Source organism: Podarcis erhardii, assembly GCF_964252035.2.
Source record: "Podarcis erhardii genome assembly, chromosome: 9".
NCBI classification, from domain to species: Eukaryota; Metazoa; Chordata; class Lepidosauria; order Squamata; family Lacertidae; genus Podarcis; species Podarcis erhardii.
The window spans coordinates 60,244,152-60,263,022 of record NC_138512.1 but is presented as its reverse complement, the minus strand read 5'-3'; the positions used below and the strand labels follow the sequence as shown (position 1 = coordinate 60,263,022).

The 18,871-nt window shown below is 43.5% G+C and overlaps 2 protein-coding genes and 1 long non-coding RNA gene across 10 annotated transcripts in view; 2 read left to right on the top strand and 1 right to left on the bottom strand.

Annotated features, from left to right (window-relative positions):
- Positions 1-2,714, top strand: part of RAP1GDS1 (Rap1 GTPase-GDP dissociation stimulator 1) — a 104,030-nt gene extending 101,316 nt beyond the window's left edge. For all 6 annotated transcript variants that reach the window (XM_081876897.1, XM_081876895.1, XM_081876896.1 and 3 more), the window contains one exon: positions 2,005-2,714. In XM_081876897.1, the coding sequence (XP_081733023.1) occupies positions 2,005-2,132 (128 nt within the window). In that variant the 3' untranslated portion in view covers positions 2,133-2,714. The remainder of the gene's footprint in view (positions 1-2,004) is intronic.
- TSPAN5 (tetraspanin 5) overlaps positions 1-18,871 on the bottom strand; it is a 90,692-nt gene that overhangs the window by 2,809 nt on the left and 69,012 nt on the right. Inside the window, exons 5-8 of one of the 3 annotated variants that reach the window (XR_014160312.1) lie at positions 18,116-18,241; positions 17,448-17,495; positions 17,206-17,322; positions 2,832-2,927 (exon numbers count right to left, since the gene is read on the bottom strand). Coding sequence is in view for 2 of the 3 variants with exons in the window: in XM_081877323.1 (XP_081733449.1) it covers positions 15,777-15,842; positions 17,206-17,322; positions 17,448-17,495; positions 18,116-18,241 (357 nt within the window). In the remaining variant the exon portion in view is untranslated. Of the gene's footprint in view, positions 1-2,808; positions 2,928-13,625; positions 15,843-17,205; positions 17,323-17,447; positions 17,496-18,115; positions 18,242-18,871 lie in introns of those variants that run through there. The other 2 variants (XM_081877324.1, XM_081877323.1) reach the window with 2 other exon arrangements.
- Positions 4,368-8,860, top strand: LOC309350411. The gene is made up of 2 exons (XR_014160331.1): positions 4,368-5,247; positions 5,297-8,860. It is a non-coding gene; the product is annotated as an uncharacterized lncRNA (long non-coding RNA).

Sequence of the window (18,871 nt, the reverse complement as noted above, 5' to 3'; positions counted from 1 at the left end):
GACGCTATATGTTGAAGGAAGATAATAGGGAATGTAAATGTGTATGTAACGTCAAACGAATGAAAGGAAAGCAGAGCATTCATTGCCATCACAGTCATTGCTGTGTGCATGAGTGTGAGAAGAGAGGCCCAGGACTTGGTTTATCACTAGAACCTATTAATACCCAGAGAGCAACACCTGCTGTAGATATCAAGCTATCCTGGAAGTAGGAAGCATATTCTTCACGCAGCAGAATAGCCTAGACAGGAAACGCTGTTTCCATTAAATTGTGTAGGGAATAAAAATGTTTTAGGGGCATTAAGCTTGCTTTTAGGTATTTTCTGCTCTGCTCATGGTCGCACAGAGGGGAGTTCAGATGCCATGGCGGATTGGAAAGCAGGTGACCAGCAAACTTGGCAGGAAAACAAGGGTCACAGTTTGCTACGTGGGGGGAAAGAGGCTCTGTAGGGTAACAGAATTGATTTGTAACAGCTCTTTTGTTAGTGAGCAGCTTGTGCTTTTGCCTAAGCAAGCCCCAGTAGAATAAGCGTCGTGTGTTTACCTCAACCCTGGTATCCTCCTAGCGCCTAAAGCAGCTTTTTCATCTTCCCCCGACCATGACAACTCAATTAGGCAACTTCCAGCAGTGTTGAGCAGACCTCTAGCTATACTCAAAAAACAAATATTTTGAGAACTATGCGATTGCATCATTTGTTCCATTTCTTCTTTGTTGACATAACTAAGATGCCAACACGGACTGTGCTAAGAGGAACAGAGCAAGTTGCTTTAATTACAACCACCATTTAAGCTGTAGCAAAAATCACCGCCTGAATCCTTGCATGCTTTTTTTCCTTTTTTTGAAAAGGCATACTTTATTCAGGTACTAAACATGGAAAGGCTGCTTCTCCACTATATGTTCACGATACACAAGAAAGGGTGCTGAGGCGAGTCTCTCTTACAGCCTTCCCCAGCCAGATGTTTAGGACTACAGCTCTCAACAGACCTACCCAGCAGGTTATGTGAGGCGGGACTTAGGTGAGATGTAGTACAAAATGCTTGGGGAGGCTCATGAAGGGAACACGTTCTGTAACAGGGAGCAGACCCTTTTAATTGCCTAAGGTGCCTTCTCCCCCCACCCTTCCCTTTAACTGCATTGGTGGCCCCTTTAAGAACACCCTAGCTCCAAAGGGGAAGGAGTCGCAGAAGCCCTGCACTACACACAAGCCTCACTCTGTAGGGAGCATGGCTTAATTTCAGCATCATCTAATTACTCTTATTCAAGGGAAGGGCCAAGGATCAGTGGTAGAGCACAGGTTGGTGCAAAAGGCCTTAGATTCCATTCCTGGCAGCTGTGGACAATAGGGTCAAGTAACTGATGATAGGAGACACTGTGCCCGAAATGCTGGAGAGCTGCTGCCACTCAGACAAGACAATATTGCACCAGATATTGGCCTCGTAGGCCTCAGTCATGGCCAACCAGAGCTAGAAGCATCACCAGGCCTGTAGAGAGGGAGGCTGGGCCTAAGAGCCCATCCAACCTCCGATAGGCCCCAAACTGCAGCTTCCTTTTAAGGAGATTTGATGCATTGATACATCCCAGTGCCACATAGTTGTTTTACACTGCACACACCTGCAAGAAAAGGTGTATATATAAACAGAAGGGGGTCCATATCCTGCCCACACAACACAGCAGGCAGAAGCAGAAACTTGCACACGGTCACCTATTTTTTCACACATCGACTCACATTTGCTAGGTCTCCCTTGCAAGACTAAGACAGATCCCATTTGCTTGCCGATGATATGCAGAGGAAGGAGGAAAGTGTTTGTATGAAGGGGCTCCCTAAATTTAAGATGCTTAAAAAGTACCGCTTACAGCCACCAGCGCCACTTATTCTCTAGCGACCGCGTTGTGCCGAGTTGACAAGGCCTCTGTTCATTGCTGCTTCCCTAGAAAAGGCAAACAAAAGAGCAGCTGCACACATAAAGGCCCAGCAGGAAAGTAACCGTCTCGCTTCTGTTTGACAGAACTCCTTCACAAGGAAGTGCAGAGCCTGGCCTTTCTAGATGTCGTATCAAAACTCCGCAGCCACGAGAACAAAACGGTCGCCCAGCAGGCTTCCCTCACAGAGCAGAGACTTGCCGTGGAAAGCTGAGGAAAGGGGGTACCCGCGCTCCCACCTAGCCATCGCGTCACAGATTTCACCTCTCGTCCTGTCCTGCTGCGTTTCTCCCACCCACTGTGTCACTTGTGCATGCATGTAACATTCCCACACGGATCGAACTGCTGTAGGTACCTCTCTCTCCACAACCGAGATTTCTATAAACCCATAGCCAGTCGCCATCAACATGGATCCTGTCTCTCTTACACACAAAACACGAAATGTCTCCTAGCCCTGTTAATTGTTCTACATGTATTCTCGTTGCTTGAGCCACATAGTAGAATGTGCATGTTGTAGTCCTATAATAATGTAAAAAAGAGAGAGAGAAAGACGTGGTACTACTACATCAACGACTCCTCCCCTCGTACCCCTAACTCCGTAACAAGTGTACTGCTAACTTAGGGACAAAGCACAGGAGGCAGCAAGGCTGGGCTGGACTGCCAGGGGTTTCAGAAAATGGGGAGGGAGCCTCTTTTCGGAAGGGAGTCTTGCTGCTCACTCACTGGTCTTGCATATTAATGTCAACCCCATGGTACCTAGAGGTAAACAAATAAACTCCAGTGCGCTCACACTTTATCTTGTGTGTTGTTCCTTTGTGCAGCAATTTGTGTATCGGGGTGGGAATGCGTCTTAAAAAAAAAAATCCCACAACTTAGTTTCTCTTGTCTTAAGTAGTTATAGCTGAGGACGTACCTGCATCAATTACTAAGCTGGCTGTTCCTCTGAAACAGAAACAAGGAAGATGAACAATCTCACTTCCTAGGCACAGCAAACCATTCATAATCACATCTGCGAAAAGAAAAATCTGTGAATAGCTGAACTCTGACCTGTGTAAATTATGCAGATTTGATTGTATTTGCTTGCATTATTGATTTTCATAATTTAGCCTACTATTGATGGTCACACACAAACACCCTGAGCAGATGAACATTCACCAAAGGGCGCAGAATTCTACAATGCTTAATTGTAACAGATTTTTATTTTCCCGGTAACAACTATGATCTGATCCTCCTTTTTAACGCAACGGGTTTAGAGCTCTGAGCAGAACATTTATTTTTTTGTACATCCGAGTGAAAAGTAGACCCAAAATGTCACTCAATTTTATTTATAAAACTGTAATTATACTAACAAATTGCATATAAAATGATTTACTTCAAGTAAAATACAGAATACTGCACAACTAGTAAAACTATGTTGTCCATCATAAATGTATTAAAACATTCCTAAAAATCGCATCTATTTTAAAAAAAAGGTACAAAGAGCATGATGAAGACCACTTTCAATACCTTAAAAACTAACACAAAGAGGTTGTGTTAACTTCATGTATAAGTCCAGTTACATCCACGGAAATTCGCATGGGCTATGCACGATATACCATATATTCTATTGTGAAGAAAAGATGTCAATTGAACAAAAATATATCCACTTCTAGACCAAGTGTGACCAACTGGGAAGGAGACGACACAACCTCAGTCAAACTGCACCAGCATGCAATTCTGTTATAACAATACTTTTCATCATCAGTAAGTGTAATTGGCTTTTTACAATCAATTTTTTCCGACTTACAAGACTTTCAATACAGGAAAATACATTCGTAGAAAAAGAAAAAACACAACGGTAACTACAGTAGTGCCCTTCGTTGCGACGTGCAATGATTTAGGGAAGTGATGCAAGCATTTTTATAATGTTTGAAAACCAGACAAAGTCGCAGTTCCCCCATGCCCAAACTACCTGTTTGTTTGTTTTAGTATAAAGAGAGAACACCTTTCTTTGAGACTCAGTTTCCCTAGGCACAGACTATGCAGCGAGATGCTTGCAAGTGCAGCTTATTTTAATCATTCACACCGCAAGGAGCATCTGCACTGGTTTGGATACAAAGCTTTATAACAGTGCGATCCTATGCACGTCTGGTCCGATGCAATCCCTGCTGGGGTCAATGGTGCTTGATTGCATAGGACTGCAGCCTTTCTGCAGTCACCTTACCGAGAGTATACACACTCTTTATTTCTCCCATCAATTTCTGCTCAAAGTACACGGTGTCAATAGAAAGCCAATCCTAACGTTCTCACAAAGTCAAGGCAATTTGGGGGCACCCTGTAAGACCCTGGAGTGCCCATGATAATCTACGAGCAATGAGAGGCATGGGGCAAGGATGCAGAACTGCAGGAGAAAAGAGGCCAGGTTCAGTGCTTACCCAAGCTGAAGATCTTGCATGTCACCTGCCTCTGGATTAGGAGATTGAACCACAAACCCCAGGCCGTCTGCAGGAGATGTTTGTTGTTACCATTCCCAATTTAATGCAACATCCACTGGAAAACAGAAGGCGCTTCCGTTGCCCCTTCCAGCCCTGCTGCAGATACTACCCTAACACTTCCCCTCTTGGTTGTGTTAAAGCCTGAGAAACAGCATCCAGTGCTGAATTTCCTCTCCATGGGAACAGCTCCAGTAGAGCAACACACATAAGTGGCATCACAATTGGAAATCAGATTAGGTAGTACAGGAAAACAGGAGCCTGGAGTATGTACCATGTTGCACTGGATATTTTTAATTAAAAAAACACACCAGTGTAACATTTTCTACCTGTACATGAATACATTGATTTCCATGCAAATGGCTGTGTCTGAAACACACATTCAGGATCTGCACATTATACCCTGCCCACCAAGGCAGGAGGGGGAACCCTCTGTGGTATACATATATGCTCTGATGACGCTATGTACAAGACAGATAACTCCATGGTGCCAGAAAGCATAAAGAGTTGGCATTAAGCTCCTTAAGAAACCTAAAAGCATGTGTTCCGTCAAGGCAAGTTTCATGCACTCAAAAGACTTGAGGCTTTCTTGCAAGCAATGGAGCTTTTGTCTTCAGGCAGCACAACCTATCCTCCAAAACCACTCATGCCAATAGATTAGGCTGCTGAGTCCCCGGCGCTTCTGCACTGCAGAAAGATCTCCATAGCTGGGACATGCAAGGCACACAGGCTTCTATGGGGGCAAAAATGTGGTAGCTGAATTTATGGCATGTTGGACCAGAGCAGTAAAAGAAGCAGTGGCAACCCCAAAGGTATAATATCCCCCTCCTGTCCCCGTTTTCCAGGAGAACACACTTTGTGTGGCACCAAAGCATAGATGGTGTACACTCAAGAGGATGGCTGGGAGAACACAGAGAGCTCCGGCCCACCCACATGTCTGCTGAATTGTGCTTTGCATTACGGCCATTAGTGGGCAGGCATTTTTGGGAGACCTCAACATTCCCATCAAAATGTTCTCTCTTCAGCGTCTTTGGTAAGCAGGACCAGCAGAAATATTCATTTTGGGGGTGGTGCATCAGAACACAAAGCTCCTGTGGCGCAGCTGACAATATAATCCCTGCACAAAGTGGGCAGAAGAGGGGATTCAAAGCAGCTCTAGAACAAACATCCCAAAAAATATTTTTGGGCCAGTCTTAACTAGTTTTGTTAAGCTGCAGTTTTACCAGGGAGACACTAGATGGCAGCATATTAAAGCATTCCAGGCATGATCTGCTAGATATGTAAAGCTTTTTAAGTTTTTCAAACACACAGGCAAACTCACCTCATACAACCTTCTCAGTATAAATACACATTTAAGATGAATTGCAATCCTCAGTGTGGATCAGATCATTTGCATGCTACTATTTACAGTTCAAAAATTATTTACACGCCGCATGGCACCTGGAAAGGCCAGGTCCCAAGTCTTGGTTTGACAACTTTAGCTGAAAGAAAGTAAGACTCTGCTCAGAGAATAATAAGGGGAGAATCCAACAGGAAAGCGTTTCCCGCAGCTTCTGGCAGGAAGAGAGCTTCTGGAACAGGAAAGCCCAAATCCAGATGTATCCCTCAGAATGCAGTATTTTCAACATGTGACAGTTGTTTAACCAAAGATTTAGAGAAGTAACAAAACTCCAACAAGAGGGTTGTACAGTGGGGAGAACACAGGTCTATAATTGAGGGCCTCTGAAAATGGCTCTTTGGACTTCATACATGGGACTGAGCCACCGTCACTCCATAACAATACTGTCCAGGAACTGCAGGTGTGCAAGTCTCTGAAGAGCTATCTTGACTAAGCTGGCAGGCAACACATAAATAAGTGGTTTGTTAATCAGGCCTCTTGGATCTGGCCATCAAGCAACAAGCTTCCCAGACTTTCAGTGTTTAGAAGACAAGGTGGTGTTCAAACTTGCATCTCTGTAGCTGGGGACTGATTTATTTATTTGGTGCTAATTGTGGGGGAGGCGGGGAGTGAGAAGAGATGAGCAGGGGAGTGAGATGAAAAGCAGGTGGGCACGCTTGCCTCTAACAGCCAAGCTACTCATCCCCAAATCCAACCCACAAAACTTGCAGAATCAATTTGGGAGGTTGAGGCACTGCAGTTGTCAAGATTTGGATCTGAGCATTTGGACAATGAAGACATGTGGTTTGGACTATTTTAACACGCACCCCCCCCCCAATTCCTTCTCCCCTTTATTTTAACGTATGTTAAAAATTATCCCTTTGCCAGATCCAAATGTCCTTCACCCTGCTTGAATCTCTCCTCCCTTTCAAAGAAAAAAATACATATGGTTATAAGAAAGCCACGAAGGGAGAAAGGAAAATCTGCCTGGCAGGCTGCAGTGGGATGCATGTTGCAGAAGGCTCACTCCTTCCTTCGCAGGTTCCACTTGCTATTCTGCTTTTGGTCCTGGTGGAAGTAAAGTTCTCCTCTGCCTTGTCTTCCCGGCATGCATGCTTTTGATTGGAAATAAAACCAAGTAATACGATACAACTGTTTATCAATACACGGCCTTCTTCAGACCAAGAACAATGACATCTGCCTAAGTGACGGACCCTCCTTTCTCTGGTGCTGCATGAGACTTTCTAGCAAGGTTATTAAATGAAACTTCCAAGTAATTGTCCCATGAGCAGAGAGGACAAATAATTAGAAAAGTAAAGAGGCAGAGGCTGGGTACTTTCTATTTTTTTTCTCCCCCATGAGGTGTCTAAATCAGCATGGTACTTTTTCAAGATGGTTTGCTTTTCTGGGAAACCTTCAGCCCTCCAGACGCTGCTGAACTACAACTCCCACTGGCCATATTTGCTGGGGAGGATGGGAGTTGTAGTTCAGCAACATCGGGAGACCCCCAAGATTCCCTTGAATTTAAAAACTACATTGCTGCATTTCAGCTGGCTGACCATCTTTTGTTAAACCTCAATCTGTTCTACAAATAGAATCTATGCTGTCGAAATGAGGCCCCACTGAGTTCAACAGAGCTCACTTCCATCATAAACACAGGATAGCAGTCACGCTGATCCTTATAAATTGGGTACTATCCCAAGTAATACTGTTTGATGTCTTTGTATGTAACACCACAGACATCTTGTGGTGTTTGGGCTCCTCTTCCAAGCATGACTAAGCTGTCATGATGAGTTCCTACACTTCAAAATTTTGGAAGAGATAAGTAAAAAGAATTAGCTAAAAATCCAAGAAATGAAACAGCAAAACTAAATATTAAAATATTACAAACGCAATACTCCATACTTGTGAATCAGGAAACTGAATGGAAAACTAAAATGTTAAAACAAAGGAACTTTGAATTTGCTAATGAGCCGCGGAGAATGCTAGCCTGGCAGTTAAAGAAAAAACAGAGTGAAAAGGTGATAAATAAACTGGGGGGGGGGGGAGATTATAAATGAACCAAAAGCTAAGTAAAAAAATTGTAAATTACTTTAGGGATTTATATCAAGCAGGAGAATAATACCAAGAAAAAATAGAAGAATATTTAAAACAAAATAACCTCCCTGTAGTGGAAATGCGGAAGACAATTTCGAGGAGTTAGGTGGCATGTCCCTTTCCCTTTAACATCACCAGTTTGAGGTCTGCTGGATTCTTGTGTTTCACACACCTGTCGGGAGTTTATTGGGTTCTTCTGTGTTGCAAGTGCTGACTGGATGCCCGGCTGCAGGTAGTGGGAGACCCTCAGCCACTCTGTATTAATTCCATCTCAGGGTCCTGAGCTAATCATGAGTAATGCCAGGTGCATTTGATTACATTAAGGCAGGCTATAAAAGCCATAGGTGGGAGGGGCCCGGTGAGGTTCTACCCAGATCAAAGGCCCTGATGCTGGGAGACGGACGGTCAGGGTCTTTCTCCTGCTGCTCTACCTGGGGCTCCGCGTAGCTGAAGGGGAGATTGGGTAGCCCCTGTCGGCTTTGTTTTATTTTATGCTTTGCATGTCTGCTGTTTATTTGTTAATAAAACTGTTTTGGTTCCCCTTCCACCTCCTCAGTCCTTTTGTCCTGATATTCTTGGAAAGAATTGCTATTATTTGGCAGCACACTCCCTAAGATTCCCAGAGAGAGAATCACATATTTAAACTCCTCGATCACAATGATGGAAATACAACAGGCAATCTCTAAGGCGAAACTTAGGAAAACACCAGGGCCGGACAGACTACCAGCTATTATAAGAAACTAGAAGAGTCATTATTACAATCTCCTAAGGATGTTATGAATGAGATATTAAATAAAGGTAAATTGCTGGAATCATGGCAAGAGGCTTACATAACATTAATCCCCAAGCAAGGTACAGATCTAATGTTAGTACAAAACTATCGACTGATTTCCTTCTCAAATAACGACTATAAACTTTTTGCGGACATTTTGGCAAATAGATTAAAAAGGATTTTGAAGGACACAATTCACGAAGATCAAGTGGAGTTTCTTCCGGGATGCCAAATGAAAAACAACATAAGACATGTTGGAATACTTGGAGGAGAGGATTGATAAACAGGCGGATTTAACGTTCGTCAATGCAGAGAAGGCATTTGATAACATCTCATGGAACTTCATGAAAAAGACAATGGGATGGGGAAAATTTTAGCAAAGGAATTAATGTGATTTACCTCAATCAGCAAGCTAAATTATAAACAATGGAATAACAAAGTTTCAAAATAACGAAAGGAACAAGACAGTGGTGTCCCTTGTCCCCATTACTGTTTATACTAGTTTTGGAGATCCTGTCAAGGAGACTAAGAGGAGATAAAGGTATAAAAGGAATAATGGTGGGGAACAAATCATTTAAATTAAATGCCTTCGCAGATGATCACGTAATCACAAAAGAAAATCCGAAAGAGAATCTCTCAAAATTTTGGAAAGAATTAGCGATTCTGGCCAGGTGGCAGGCTTTATATTCAACAAAAACAACAAAACTAAGCTGCTGGTGAAAAATATGGTAGAACAAGATAGAACTGAATTACAAAGAATCTCTGGTATAACAAGTAAAAAAGTTAAGTATTTAAGAATTTGGCTTACAGCGAAAAATATCAATCTATTTAAAGATAATTATCTAAAGATGTGGAAAGAGATTAAAAAAAGACTTAAGAGATTTTGGGCAGACTGAATCTCTCGTTTTGGGGGAGGATATCTGCAATTAAAATGAATGTTCTGCCAAGGATGCTGTTTTTGTTCTAGTCGTTCCTGGTTGTCAGTGGGGCGGGACACTTCAGGGAGTGGCAAAGAGACCTATCAAAGTTCATTTGGCCGGGGGGGGGGGGGGGGATCCAGAATCAAACATAAACTGTTAATAGACATCAAAGACAGAAGTGGTTTCTCCCTGCCAGACTTAAAGCTATACTATGAGGAGTCCTGATTTGATGGATCTGGAGGGTTTTGACAATAGATTTGGGTGGCACGCGTATCTGTGTTACAAAAAAGTCAAAGTCCATAAAGGTTTTTTGAATCGCGTAATAAGATCATTGTATGGGATATAGAAACCTGCTAGAGCAAAAAACGCCCTGGTGGATATCACCACTAGAGGAAATTTCAGCAAAGAAAAAGAATATGAGGAAAAACTGGACAAATTATAAAGAACTACTTGAGGAAGAAGACCAGCTAAAACTGAAAAAGTTTGAGGAAATTAGAAACCACCTAACTGATTGGGTACAGTACCATCAACTGAATGACATTTAAATTTAGTCAAAATAAAAGGGGTTGCTACTGAAATATTGAAACTTGAAAGATCTACTACAAAATAAGAATAAACTACTTTCTAAAATGTATAGACTGCTATTGGATTTGGAAGTGATAGAGGAGGAGGAGGTTGAATCAGTGATGATTCAGTGGTCTAAATATTTTGGTTATAATATTCAGATGACATCCTGGGGTAAACTTTGGAGAAATGACTAAAAAGTTTACAGCTTGCTATACCTTAAAAAAAAAAAATACATGAAGATGTTAGATTGATGGTATATTGCACCAAGCAAGCTGACAAAAATGTATAAAACCAGCTCAAATCTTTGCTGGAGATACAAAGAAGCAGAGGGAACAATGTACCACATGTGGTGAAAATGTAAAAAGAAAAAAAAAACTTTTAGGAAATTATTTATAATGAGCTAAAAAAATGTTCAAATTAACTTTCATTAAAAACAAAACAAAACTAGAAGCCTTTCTTTTGGGTATCATTGCTGCAGATATCCCGAAGTAACTCAGAAAGGTATTTATGTAGGAAACTACTGCTGTGAGAATGTTAACAGCTAAATGGTGGGAGGGAGATAAAATACCAACTAAACAGGAATGGCTGGTGAAATTATGTGAATATGTAGAATTGGCAAAGATGACAGGAAAAATTAGGAATCAGTCAAACCAAAGGTTTAACATAGAATGGGATGTATTCAGATTATATGTAAAAGAACATTGTTCTCAGATGAATTCTTTGATATGCTTTGAATAACTTCTGCAATGTTATAAGCTACAAAGAATATGGTTAAACAATTATAAGAATATACAAACATGCAGTTATCAATGAAACGAAGGACCCATACTGAGTAGGACAGAAGTCTCAATATATGGAAGAAGTTTATTCTTTATGTAATATTTTCATTTTATGTGAGGTGATTTGTTTTTTCTTCTGTTCTTTTTGTGGTGAAGGGACTTAATATTTAAAATAAATAAAGATTAATTTTTTTAAAAGGGGGGGGGGAGAGACTAAGCTGCAGCATCACTAAAACAGCAGGCCAGATGACCCGGATGCAGAAGATAGAAACACCATAGCAGAGGTTTTGAAGGAGCTCCGTGAAGACCTCCAAACCCACCAACAAAAACTAGCATCTGTTCAGACTGCCAGCGGTCAGAAGCTCCACAGTGGCCAGCGGGCCCCTGCACCAGACACCCCTACGATTACAAACAATCTAAGACTCACAGGCAAATGATCGTCACAGATGAGGACGACGCATATTCTGAGGTCAAAGTGAAAGATCCACAGGTATTCCTCAGAACATCCAGTAGGAGAAATCTGGGGTGCGCCTGCCAAGGGGCCTGCGCAAGTAAAATGTGTGGCTGCCGTAAGCGGAATACATTGGGCACGAAGAACTGCCACGGTGAGGTAAGGAGGTGCCGGAACCGTGAGCCCTCTTACCTGGAAGAACAAGTAGATCTGAAGGACAGCTTCGACCCTGGAGATCCTCCTTCAATAACCAGAGGAGACACTTCTTCCAGAACACTACTTACCAGAGAGAATCATGGCTCCATGAGGTCTAGGGGAGAAAATACTAAATGCTACATCTTTTCTGTGCTGGCCAGATTTCCTCCATAGGCTGGTTCAAAGCTAAACACCTGACTGGGGCCAGCTGGGTGGATTCAGGATTCTCAGCTTCATTCGGCCTGCTCTCAGAAATAAAAGCCAGGTCAGCAGGTGCAGATACTTTCAGAATTAAATGGCAGATTGATGATGTTCCAGCAACCTGACATTGATAAGCAGCAGCTGGATGAAGAGGGACAGCTGGTCAAAGTGGAGGGAAAACAGGTCCCTGCTGCAAGGCCCATTTCCACCTGGCCTAGGGGGCGAGGCCCGCACTTACTTTGAGCATGTCAAAAATGTTTAAAATACTTGTTAATCCATGGTGTTTTCAATGTTTTTCTTGTTGTTTTTATGTGCTGTTCTGAGTGGGACGGACGTTTGTTGGGGCTGGGGATTAGTTTAGTTTTAGTATAAATGCAATTATTATTTCAATTAGTAATTACTGTCTTGTTGATTTGCTTTATAGTTTTATTTTGTTTTAAGGGGGGGTCAGGGAGGTGCAGAGATTGTGTGAATGAACTTAGTGCTTAGCTTATAGTTTTAGTTGCTATTTTGTTAATGTTTTTAGTATTGTTTATTATAGATGCTAAATGTTGCATTGATTTGTTAATCCTATGACTTGCCGTAACTGTGAGGTTTAGCTTATTTTTTAGTTGCTGTTTAGTTAAGGTGTTTTTTTTTTGTTGTTGCAACTGTTTTATTGATAATCTGTTAATTATGGTATATGATGTATGCTGTATTCGCGATGTGCTATTAGGTTTTATTATGTTATGGTTATTTATTGGTTGTAAGCCACTTTGAAATGCATTCATCACAGAAATACAATCAATCAATCAGCAGCTCTCTGACACTTGTTTTTCAACCTAATAAGTGAACGGTTAAGTTCTCTCTACGCACAGCTTATAGCATCTTATTGTTTCAGCTGGGGGCCTGCTGACAGTTAAATCTGATTTGTGGTCATGGACTCAGGAGGGGTGGAGAGAAAAGGTTCACATTAGATAGTGTGCACATCGCTTGCTTAAATGTATATGAGCCATAAGAAAGTGAGTCGGAAAGTTCTTCGAAACATTCTAAATTTCAGAGGCAAATGCCTCGTCCCTAATGCCTATGGAATCTGAAGGAGCTATTAACCAGGGTTATAAAAGCTGCAGCACACACACCAAACAGCTGATGGAATCTAAACCATTTGCTCTTTGCAACAGCAAAACGGGCACTAGGAATTAAAGAGGGGAGGTTATTAGAATTCCTCAGTTTCCCCCAGGACCTAGAGACACGCACACCATGCATGCAACACAACACAATTTCTGAGTTTCTAGGCTTACTCTCTTCTGGGACCAAGAAGACAACAACTCTTTAGGGTCAAGCAACCATACAGAAATTCCAGCACAAGGAAATTATGAAAAGGTTGCCATTATAAGCCTCACCACATGGTGGCAGAACGTTAACAAGAAAGCATCAGTGCTGTGACAAGGAAGAGTCGCCCAAACACACACACACACACACACACACACACACACACACACAACCCTCCACCAAGTTACAAATGGTCACATAAACTCACTCTTGGCAAAGGAAGGGGAGCAGAGAGAAGCCAGGGTAGGGAGCCAGAACAAAATCAGCTTTCACCAACTGTGCTGGCTGGGACGGACGGGAGCGGTTGTCCAAAATATCTTGAGGACACCTAGCTAGTTGGTGAAGGATGCAGATGATCTTCAAGCAGAAGGATGGGGAAATACTTATTCAGAAACCTACAGTAGTAGCAGAAGCCACAAGGAATGTTTCCTCTGCATACTCACTGTTACAGGAAGACTACGTCCATGTCATTCTCGGGCATTTGGCCTCATTTCTGGAAGGCATGGCCTCTTCAGCTCTGCAAACCCCGAAGTTCTCTCACAACTTTGCCATTTTTTGTCCACACCCATAACACTGTTCTGCCACTCCAGGGCAAAAGGGGTTTGTTTCCTTCCCCTTCAGCAGCAGCCCAAACAAAGCTTAGGAGGTAATGGAGGCTCACTGGACTGTGAGACAATGAGAATAGATTGTATATATGCCCCTGGCAGAGCCACTGCAGATGAAGATGGCCACTGGGGACCCACCAGTGTCCCATATTCGGTCAAGGCAGCCATGCTGGGTCTCTTAAGAATGAGGTAATACTGAGGAAATATATTGTTATTTTTAAGGGGACTGCGAGTCTGAGGTTGTTGTCATCCTAACGCCCACCAGGGCTGGTCAGCATGGCTAATGGTCAGGGACTTTTAAGTCATGGGGGCCCCATTCTCAGCTTTAATGGCAGCTTTGGGGGAAGGGGTCAATTTAGGCTGTCAATAATCCACTAAAACTAAGAGGTGGTTTGTATAAAGAGGCAGGTTGTTTTGAATTCAGTTCCGATTAAGGTGTCTAAAACGACAATTACAGCAAATTAACTTTTTCCACACTCCACCTTAAGATGCACGTTATCCCTGCCAGATAATGAAAAGAGTTCAACAGATTCCTTCCCACTCCCACCACAGATGCAACAGGCTTAGTCGAACGCCATCTCCCTGGTAAGAGATGCTAAAGTCAATTTTTTTGTAGAAGGCACCTTCAACATTTGCGCTTTTCATTGACGCTTAAATCTAAATCAAATACAAATACCTATACTCAGGCCCTAAACACATTAACAAAGAACCGAATTCCCATGCAAAAAGAAAGAAGAACAAAAAATAATGTATTTAGGATCGTGGTCCTAAATGGAGTTTGTATTGTGCTTCTTCCAAAATCCTAATGTCTTCACCTGCCCTGAAAACAGAGGCTGTAAATTATTACTTGTTTTTCTTTAAAGCCTTTAGAAATTCTGTTTAAATAAACTACTACTATTTGAATCACAGAAAAAGACGTGAGGGAGGGAGAGATTTTAAAGAAGAGATGCAAGCGGTCTGCAGAGGTACTTGAATAGAGGTGAAATCATTTCTCTCACTGCAAAACAAGGGCTGTGAATTCTCTTATCTCATCCGCATCTACGCTAATAAATATGCAAGTTGGAATTGGAAGCCTACTCAGAAACCACAGATACCCAGACAAGTCACACTGAATAGACTCCTAAGGATCATTATAGCAACCACATGCAAAAATGAAAATGGAGGGAAGTAAGCAATCCAGCTGGAGATGGCTGGCCCAAGGGGCTACCTTCAACACCTGCGCAGCTGCCTCAAATACAAGAAGAAAAAGGAGATTGAAGGCTGTTCCACAAATTCCACCATTTTACTCATGAAATTTGGTATGCTGTAGGGTATCCCCCCCCCCTTATGTTTACCACACCTCCCATTCTCTTAGTTAAAAAGCTGGTTCGAGACTTCATCCTCCAACTCTCTTACATGTTGCCAACTCAGTGGTGAAGGAGGACAAGCGCGGCACATTTCCCCTTAAACCTATTGATTAAGACATCAAATCCCACCCCTTCTCCCTTGTGGGACAAGGTTGCGAGAGACTGGAAAATAATTACACACGGTTGGTCCCCAACAGAGGGCATTACAGAGCAGATCTTAATCAGAGCTTCCACAGGGAGCCTCATTTCCTGCCAGTAAGCGAAGGAGCCAAGGACTGGGAAAGTGGCTTTCTATTTGACAGGTTCTCTTCCAGAAGGGAGCGTCAGGCCTCCCGTCTGCTGAAAAGGCACGCCGCTCCTTTTGGTGTGCACTGATGAGAGAAATTGCCTCACGTTTGGCAGCGGCAGACACGGAGAATGAAGAGTGGGCCCAGTAAACTAGGCGGCGATTGAGGTCTCACTGACACAGGCCATTTACCACAAAAAAAGGAAGAAAAGAGCATCCACCAGACTCAAGTCAAGGGTGCGCTAGAGAGTCGCAGCTCAACACAAGTTCGGGTTGGGGCTTTCGGAAGCTTTCGTCGGCGAAGGGGTGGCTGGAGCTGTTCCCTCTGGAATAAACAACGGTCTGAGGCACTTCCGGCCATTTGAGAACTCGAGACTTCACTGTCACCCTCTTCCATATGACTTGGCGCCCACGCGACACACTGGAGCTTTCCGAGAGGTGAGGCTGGCCGGTGTCTCGTGCCGCTTGTGTCGGCGAGTTTACCAGCTGGCTCTGACAGCTTCTATATCGCTAACCAGGTTCTGAGCCAAGCAGATCCCAAATATCTGGAAGACATGAGGTTCAAGTGTTGTCTGGAAGTGGGTCAAATCTATGCACCCAAGAAACCATGTAACCTGGTTCTAGGCAGGCCGTCCGCACCCCATTTAATATGGAGCTGTCCCATTAAAGTGGATTTAACTGCCTGCAGTTAAGAACCACAAAAACAAGGATAGCCTTGCCGGATCAGGCCGAAGTCCAGCATCCTGTTCTCACAGAGGCCAACCAGACGCCTGTGGGAAGGAAGGAAGCAGGACATCAGCATCCTGCCCACCTGCCATTCCCAGCAAGTGGCGTTCAGAAGCATGCTGCTTGTGATACTGGAGGTAATATAGCCATCGTGATTAGTAGCCCTTATTCCTGCATTGCAGGGGGTTGGACTAGATGACCCTTAGGGTCTCTTCCAATGCTACAATTCTGTGATAGCCTCTCCATGAATTGGCCTAATCCCATTTTAAAGCCATCTAAGCTTGGTGTGCTTTCTGTGAAGAAGCGCTTCCTTTTGCCTGCCCTGAATCTCCCACCATTCCACTTTAGCGTATGCCCCCTAGCTCTAGTACTTTGAGAGAGGGGGGGGGGGAAACACTGTGCACAGTTTTACAGACCTCTGCCATGGTTATTATTTATTAAATCTGTTAGTCGCTTTATCTTGCCCACGGCAACCCAAAGCGACTTGCAACCAATACACCCCCTCTTACGTTTTTTTTTTTTTCCATATTAAAAAGTCCCAAACACTGTGTGATAACGGATTGCAGCCAAAGGGCAGACTTCAACATTGTGCTCTTCCAATCATTCTGTCTACACAAGCATTCCAGTTTGCCAGACAGAATGGCCTCCCCTCGCTCTCCTTCCTCCTGCATGTTGTCCTGGGGGTTCTCCCACCCCACCAGAGCCAATTTTTGGGGAGGCGAGCTCTGTTGCACAAGCAGAATCCTTCCACTCTACTTCCACTGACAGGACTAGGTAGGTGAATCCCACCCAGGTGATCTTTTTCATCCCTCGCCTAGTATCCAGGAAGGATATTGGAGCAGACTTCCACAGGCCTTCCGGAACATTCCAAATGCACAGCACTACAGGGGCTTCTCATAGCTACAGAAGCCAGAAGATCCACAAGATGGGAAACAAGCTGGTGTCCACGACTAATTCCAGTCATGTTTAGGTTACCTGCCAGAGGGACAACCCTTGGCTTTTACAAGAAGCAAGTAGGAATCACTTCCTCCTATTTCACATCAAGCGTGCAACGTGGATTAACCACGTGGGACTGAAAGCTATGAGATGAAGGACATCAAGGTTGTCGTGAGGAAGAGAACCACATATACTACCTGGAGCTCCTCAGAGGAAAGGCAGAACACGAATGCAATCAATCAATACCTGCAGTAATGCAATCCCAATGAATATGCCAGCCACTATAGTGAGGTTCTCTTGCAGCCATTTCTCAAACTGGGGGACACAACCTTTCGTGTAGATAACAATCTGCTGGTCAACTTCCTGGAGGGAACGGCAAATGGAAAAAAACACACAGATCAAACCACGCAACCCTTCCCTTTGGATTCCACCTTCTTTCCCATCCTCTCTCACAGAAGTTACACCAAGTGAAATGGGTAGGGACTTACTGGTTTTTGCCTGGCATCGTAGCCGCACTGAGTATTGATGACATCTTCCTAAAAATGAGAAAACACAAAAAGGCACCGGTAAATTTCTCCCTTCATCCTGCCAAATGTCCATGGTCTGAAAGAGGTATAGGGAATCTGCAGTCCTCCGCAGCAGACTCCCATCAGCCCCCAACTAGCAAGGCCAATGACCAGGGACGATAGATGATGTATCTTAAATAGTACATCCCATCTCTCTTATTTGCAGATTAGAGTCCTAATCTTAATACAAAGCTAGCTGCATCTTAGCAGGGCTTAATTATGGACACCCAAGCATGCCAAGTTAACAAGGTTGTGGCTCTATAATTAGCACTGGCATCACCTCTTCCCCCCACTGTCTTTATTACTCATCTAGTACAATTAGACAACTAGTTTGGTGACTGGCTGCAGCCCATTATAGATGCTTGCAGGTAGCCTGGCAATAGTCACCTCAAGAAGGTGAAAGGTGTATTGACAGGCATAGGATATCCTGACTCTGCAAAGCTTTTGTGCGTGCTTTGAGCTGGCAGCAAGACATAGGTCCATTAAAGAGGACCAGCACACATTCACATAAAGTTCTTTTAGCATAAAAGGCAGCCTCCCGTTTGCATGAAGCTTTCCCCAGGGAATAGCAGCGCTGCCAGCTGACTTACAGCAGGATCCTTAGTGCAGCAGGAAAAGGGCACCCCGCAGCGCTCTCGGCTAGCATTGGTGTCTGTGCAGTTGAAATAAATGTTGAGGTTCCAGTCATCTGCTCCAAAGGCTCCGCAGCACTGCCACTGGAGGAAAGCCAACAGTTATTACAGGCAGAATCACCACTACTGCTAGATCTCTCTGCCGTTTTACTGGAGAAGGAGAAAATGTATTACCAGAGGGTTGAGACACAAGCCAAGAACCACCAGTGGATTTGCAAGCTACTGTTCTGGGTAACAGCATGTCAAGCTTTTTCTGTGTTGAAAAAACATGCAGAAGTATTGGGTGCCTGTCATTGTGCATGTATAACTACATTCCTCACAAATCCCCAAAACTCATTGAAGAAATTGTATGTGCAGCAACAGACCGGACAGACAGGGCAATCTTACTTAAAACCACAGTTTTCGGTGGTTTAAGATGATGCAGAGGAAATCGACACGGGAAGCTGCCACACAGAGTCAGCTGGCCACATGGAGAAGCAAATTGTTTGATGCAACCCACAGTGGTGAGTTTATATGCACTGGGCATATGAAATCAAAGCCTATGCACTGGCTTCTTCCCATCTTTACTATATACGCTGCTGATGTTTATGATGTACAAATAAAAAGCTAGACTCTATGGAGCCTTCAGGGGGGAAACTATTTCACTTTACCCGTCTTGAACAGGATGTTTTGGACTGCACATTACAGGGTTTCATTTTGGCTTGCTTTCCTCAC